This window comes from Pempheris klunzingeri, chromosome 7 (assembly GCF_042242105.1).
Source record: "Pempheris klunzingeri isolate RE-2024b chromosome 7, fPemKlu1.hap1, whole genome shotgun sequence".
Taxonomy (NCBI): Eukaryota; Metazoa; Chordata; class Actinopteri; order Acropomatiformes; family Pempheridae; genus Pempheris; species Pempheris klunzingeri.
The window spans coordinates 11,153,085-11,159,848 of record NC_092018.1 but is presented as its reverse complement, the minus strand read 5'-3'; the positions used below and the strand labels follow the sequence as shown (position 1 = coordinate 11,159,848).

The following is a 6,764-nucleotide window of genomic DNA, read 5'->3' as shown; positions in this document are numbered from 1 at the left end:
AAGAAAATGTAAATACATATTCACAGTTTATGTTTTGATTATAGGGCTAAAACATTAATATTCACTGTACTAGATCTTCTACTACAAGACACATAAATGCATTTGTTTATACAGTTTCATGTGTCAGTGTTTTATTGGAACATGGATGAATACCTTTAACAGGACAAGTATAATTTCCCATAACAACATTGATAATTATATAATAGTGTAAACAGATTTGTAAAATATCTGATGGTTGAGAAATGATTTTATCTCAGTAGTATACAGTATATTACTGCATTACCTAAATGTATACTGTATGTATGGCTAAAAATTTGGTGTTTGAGTTGAACACATGCGTTGATATTTAATATGTTTAACTGCACATTATTCACAAATCAATAATACAACAGAGTCAGAAAAACGTATAAGGAAAAAAACCTTTTATTGTTTCACTCTTCATATCTGTACAAATACCATCAAACTTTGTATGTACATATGACATTTACATAAAAAATACAAAACTATATATTCATAACAGAATTTTGTATTTCTCTTGTGATGTTTGAAAATAAAAATGTATTCTGAGAAAAAAAAAACCCAAAAAGAAACAAAGTGATGAAGTGTGATATAGTGTAGAGTACTGCAGTACATTAGTCCTATTTTAGCTCTGCGAGAGCAATATGGAGCACATTGGCAAAAAGACAGCACACAAATGTTAATGGCACATTGTTTCCAAAATAATCAAGTATCGTCCAAAACTTACCTCTGCTCTAAGGTGTTGAGACAAAATAAATGCTATTGAATAATGTCTAAAGATGTCATCTCCACGTGGAAGCAAACCTAAAGGGCTAAAACTGATGCGTAACCACAAAACAAGAAAAGAAAAACAAATGGCTCTTTTTTCTCTTCCATTTCATCACTGCTGTGTTGCAACTTTTACAATGCTCTTTTGCAAAACCATTGAGAGGATCCCTTTGGTCAGTTATTATGAGTTGTAAACAAACCAGAAACACTTCTGTACATAAAATGATTGATATATTCCCAATAAATAAACACACAGCCTAAACATGCATTTACGTATGTGTGACATAAACATCTGTGATAGAGATTTGACAGAAACAAGCAGATTTTTACAGCTCAGGGAATGCAATTTACAGCTTGTAGAGGACTTACACTTACACGGTAACATGACAAATAAATAACACTGCTTCTCTTTGGACAAATATATTTCTTCATGATAAAAAAAGAAAGTAAAAGGGACATCAACAAAAGGGGGGAAATGAGTGGTAACACAATATATCATGGTAGATAGTAAGCCTGACATTGTAAATGTATATAAATTATAAAACACGAAAAAAGTATAAATAAACATCTAGCAGACTGAACTATATGTATACTTCCTTTTTCTTTAAAAAATAAATAAGCATACACATAATGTACAGTATGGACATGATTCCTTGCCCTAGGACTGTTCCCCTAGTGATGGGGGCCTATCCATCCAGTATAGAAGATATATGGACATAGGCCATGTAGTCTGAGTCCTCATCTTCCTCATCCTCCTCCTGGTCTTCTGTAATGGCTATGTGGGAGAATATACGGTAGCTGTTGTATGAATATGGACCACAACAGCGCAGAATATCACTGAATGTTCTTTAAAAAAAAAGCTCACAGCAAAGCCACTGGCACACAGTCTCCCTTTTGTTTCTTTTTTTTGTGTGTCTATGTTTATGTTTATGCATCTGTGTGTGGGTTTGTGTGTTCTTCTGTGTGTGTGTGTGTGTGTGTGTGTGTGTGGAGGGATCTGTGTGACTTGGCATCAACAATTACTGTGGTATCCCCAATTATGCAACTGCCATTTACATAATCTAGCAAGTCAGGGCTGCAACAAGAGAAAAAGTGGCATGATAGAGAAGGGGTGGATGGGAGGTTGGGGGTCACAAGGTGGGTTGGGGGGAGGCTGGGTGGTGGGTTTGGGGACACTGGGGCTGACGGGTTCCAGTGGCTCGGGTCTCTTTTGGGCAGATTCCTGAAAGCAGACACGCATAACACAGAAAAGTGCTCTTGTGTTCTCGGATTTGCTAGTTTCTTTGCTCTGGTTACTATTTTAATTTCTGGCTCAAACGTACAGGGAGGGAGGACTCTGTGTCACAGCCTGGCCTTAGCAAGCAGGTCGGAGATCATCAACACAGTTCTGAGGTATTTTCTTTTCTTTTTACAGAGGAGATTTACATCGGACACAAAAAAAGCACACAAGCAAGAGCAAGAGTGACGTTACAAAAAAGAAAAAAAACAGGCAGTCCCTCATTAATCCAAATGGATTTGAAATTTCTGATACATATTCTGGTAGACAACACATTCACTGGAAACAGCAACAATAAAAGTTAGCTTATAATTGTTAACTTTTCTTTTTCTACTGATGAGACGAGAGGTAAGAGAGCATGGTTCTACAAGCTTCCTCCTGCACACTATGAAGTATCACATTTATATTTAGCTCATGAGGTGATCATAAAGTTGGTCCCTTGGATTCCATTGCATACCTTATAGGCACATCACATTAAGGTACTCAGCCTGGAGAAAGAAACTATCAAGGAGACATTCTTCTACATAGCATCTTGGAATGTAAATTTGATACTTCCTTGAGGCTATTGCTCAATTTGACGGTTTATCCGAAGATTTGCGAGCGCATGAATGGCTCTACAGAGAAGTAGTCCACATGAATATCAGTATTAAAATCCATCGTCATTATCACTAACATGGCACCAATGTTACAATCACCTTATGCACATCATATGAGTATATTTAAAAGTATTCTGTTCTTATTGACATGTTGGCAGTGTGGTGTATGTCACAAGAGGCAGTGCATTTTGAATTGATTGATTACAGCCAAAAGCAACAAAAAGGAAAAAAAAATACAAAAACACAAATATACCATTACGATGAAATTAGCATTGTAACCATGGAATTTACAAGCTGTAGAGATATGATGACTATCATAAAAAGAATCCATAACTGATTAAAAGAAACTGCATGTGAATTTAAGGCAACCTGCTCCTGCAGGTCACTAGCATGACCATAAACTGAACTATACTTTTAAATGTCAGGATTGTTCCACTGCAAATGAAATTAGTCTCCTTTATTATTTGTGTTAGTTTAATGGAGTTAGCTTTTCCCAGACTCTCAGGTAGAGTCTGGTGATAGACAGTATATTTCTGCTTTTTCATTCAACTTTCTGTTATTTAATTTTGCAGAAGAACTGGAAAAAGTCAAATAAAAAAAAATCCAACAAGAACACAAGAACAAAAGCCAGCGACAAAGACAACGTCATGCAAGTACTTCTATTCCCAAGTCCTTTCTGCTTGCTTAAGCTGTGCTTGGTGGTGTGGCTGGGGTGAGGGTTTGGGGAAAGTTGGGATGGGGAGCACGTTCAGGGGAGGTTTTTGTCAGGGAAGCAACATGGAATATTGTCTTTTGCTTGGAGAGGGATGGGGGGGGTTTTGTTTCATTCTTTTCATATTTTGCTTTTGTTGTCTACTTACAGTTGCAAGATCCCGAATGCTTGACTTCCAGCAGCACCCCCATAGAACAAGCAGCTTGCTTCATGGCACATTCACTGGGATATGTGGTGTTGTCGCTGGCACACACCGCCTCATCTGTCCTGCTCTCCGGACAGGTCTCATCGCACAGCGAGCAGCGGCCTCGGCTCATCCGAGCATCCCACAGACACTTTTTCCCCGCGCTGCATTGGATGTCCTCACACGACTTGGCCTCTAGAAGGAGAGGGGAAGAAATCAGCACAGGGGAAATCTTTGATTAGATGGATTATGACGGCTGCTTTTCAAGCAGGATCAGATGACTGCTGAGTTTTTGGAGAACTAAGCAGGGGCTAAAAGTGAAATCCTGTTTTATGGTGTTAGGTCTTATGGCATGGAGCAAACAGTCATGTTTTAATTAGCAGTTTTAGGACTACACATGACTTAGATTGACTGCTTTCGGAATAAGAATCCATCTGACTCAAATATTAACTTGAAGCATGTCTTCACCACTCCCCTGTTCCTGTTCCTGTTCCCCTGCTCTCTTTCTCCCTCCCCCCTTTTCCCATATGGGATAGTGCTGCCAACATCAGGAAATAATAAGATGTCTATCATTTCTTGAGCAAACACAAGCAACTACCAAACACTCTCTCTCTCTCTCTAAGACCCCCTCCTCAGTGGAATGTTGGCAAAAATGAACAGTGAATAACTGCAGAGCTGGCCAGGAAGAAAATGCACTCAGACAATATTCAGAGTCAGTGGCTGGAGGCGCTCTCAAAGAGGAAAGTCTCACACTCTCACGTCTCTTGTTGCGGACTTACTGATGCATTTTCCCTCATATGCCACTCCAATAGATCTGCCGAGGAGACAGGTAGCTCTTCTCAGGTGACACGCGCTGGCATAGATGATCCCGTCGTTTCCACACAGGTACTGCTCAGGCGACGTCACCTCGGGGCAAATCCGATTACACGTCACACAATATGCGTTATTTGTCTGGTCCACGACGCACGTGGAGCTGCCGGGGCACAAGACGTCACGGCACGTTTCTGTCGAGACAAAGAAATCGGAAGATTTTGTGAAAAATGACACCAGTTGCAAGAAAAATAAGAGCAAACCGCCGAATTCTTGGCACACGCAGCTTTGAAAACGTGGAATCTCATAAGTGGGCTAATTTACCATAATATTTACTTACTCTTGCACTTTCCCTGGTACTGCACATCCAGGTCCGGGTGGCCTTTACATTTAGCCTTCAGCAGTGCGCATTCGTCTTTGTAGGTTTTTCCATCTGAGCCGCAGACAGGTCCCTTCCAGGTGATGTTGGAGCAGTCTGGTGCGCACACGCAGCGCGGCTTACTTCTTCTGTTCATCTTGCACCTCTTTCCAGGTCCACAGTCAACATTGTCGCAGGTTTCTAAAATAAAAGCTCCGTGTTATGTGATGCTAGTGGGGGCTATTTTGGCCTTGTGCGTAAAAATGTTCATAAAATACACTTTAAATACACACTAAAGGGATCATTTACCCACTTTGGGTATGCGTAAATTAGATCATCACTGAGATTTATTAAAAAGAAATGATTGAGGATGTGTATTATGAGAAAACGAAGGGAAATGAGTGCACCTCCACCTTTGCAAGGTATGCAATTGGGGGCTCCGCCATTGAAGATCATCCACCTAAAGAGCGTGCTGTTGGGGACGTCCTCCTCGGTCCAGGACGTCCCCAGTCTTCCACTCCGACAGCACTCCTCCCTGCTCATCCCGGGCATGTAGAGCACCTGGCACCTCCCGTTCTTCCCCTGCTGCAACCAGCAGTTCCCAGCTGTAAACAGACAAACAAAAAAAAGCTCGAATGGCGCATGTTGCACGTCTGAAACCGCTGACCCAGACGCACTAGACACACACGCAGCCCGTATTATCCGAGACGCTCCCTCCCTCCCTTTCGCCCTCCCGGCAGTATTTTGTCTGATTTTTAGCGAGACTGTTAACACTTGCCTATCCCATCTGTGACTGACAGCCCTTACAATGCAGCCACAAACCAAAAAAGTAAGAAGAATCTTAGGAGGGGGGGTTGTTCTTTATTCCTAGAGCCTCCTTGTTGTCACTGGACAGAAAGTGGAGCGTCTAGACAGTGTTAAATAGCAGCCAATCTCCTTCAGACAACCACGGTCTCTAGCTGAACACACCACCGTCTCCAACGACGGTGAACAATATCCCAGACACGCACCCACCAGACAATGACTTGCTTATTAAGAAACCAGTGAAAAGTTTCTTTTAAAGGTATGAAAATAAAAGCACAACAGTTAACCTATGTCTATGGCACAAAAATATCCTTTGATCCAGACAACAGCAGGATGTCTAAACCGACACAGACACACATGACATCAGGCTAACTGTCCATGAACTGGTGTGCTGCTTAAACTGAGCACATAACTGCAATATATCTATTTGAACTATAAGCTCCCAACCAGAAGATGATAGGTGCAAAAGTATCCAAACTAAAGATGTAAAATTGCAAAATAAATAAATAAAAGCAATTTTTGTACACAATGCTGGATGGCTGCGTGCGGGAAATATATAAATAACACGCCCATGAACTCGCAGGGGATATTCTGAACTTTGTTACAGGTTTGACGACAATATATAGTGAGAGGCAGAAAAGTAACAGAACATGCTCAGGTATTGTGGAAAGCTGGCGCTGCCACCAACACGGCGTGGCGGCGTAAGTGTGTGTGCGCCTGGCGAGGGCTGCAAAACTTGCCATATAGTCTCACTTTGAAGTGTCCCATATGGCACCTGTTTTATGAACGCTTTACGCACGCACTGTCTGACGAGGAGAGAGTTTTATCAGCGGGAAAGAAAGGGAGCTCACTTTGAAAAGTTTCTCAGTTGCAGCAAGCATTCGACACTCGGGCGCGTTTTGTGACTGACAGCAGTCGAAGTTTTCCAAAAACGGAAAGAATACAAGAAAATGGATGAGGAAAGCTTACCTTGAACTTTTTGATGTTCCATAAGGTGACAAAGCCATATGAACAAGAGAAAAATGCCCGGGTGAAGGTGGTGTTTCAGCATCCTAAACATGATGGAGAGGCAAAGTGAACTACGTATTTGACACAGGCAGCGCAAAAGTAATCTGCTTACGGTGGCAGTGTTGAATAAGTGTCAGTCTGAGAATGCAGCCTCTCTTTTTAAATCTATAAGGGGTCTCGGGTAGACTGTCTCTGGTGGGCGGTCTCCTCTTCTGTGGGGGTGGGGAGAT

The 6,764-nt window shown here is 41.5% G+C and overlaps 1 protein-coding gene across 3 annotated transcripts; it reads right to left on the bottom strand.

Annotated features, from left to right (window-relative positions):
• Positions 1–447: 447 nt before the first annotated feature.
• fsta (follistatin a) lies at positions 448–6,661 on the bottom strand. Of its 3 annotated transcripts, none has more exons than XM_070833845.1 (6): positions 6,496–6,661; positions 5,130–5,327; positions 4,705–4,923; positions 4,334–4,558; positions 3,519–3,749; positions 448–1,561 (listed from the first exon to the last, which is right to left on the bottom strand). In XM_070833845.1, the coding sequence occupies exons 1-6, from the start codon at positions 6,584–6,586 to the stop codon at positions 1,473–1,475; spliced, it is 1,053 nt and encodes a 350-aa protein (XP_070689946.1). In that variant the 5' UTR covers positions 6,587–6,661; the 3' UTR covers positions 448–1,472. The 3 variants fall into 3 exon arrangements, with proteins under 3 accessions (XP_070689946.1, XP_070689947.1, XP_070689948.1); XM_070833846.1 differs by having other exon boundaries at positions 5,136–5,327; XM_070833847.1 differs by lacking the exon at positions 448–1,561 and having other exon boundaries at positions 1,631–3,749; positions 5,136–5,327.
• Positions 6,662–6,764: the final 103 nt, after the last annotated feature.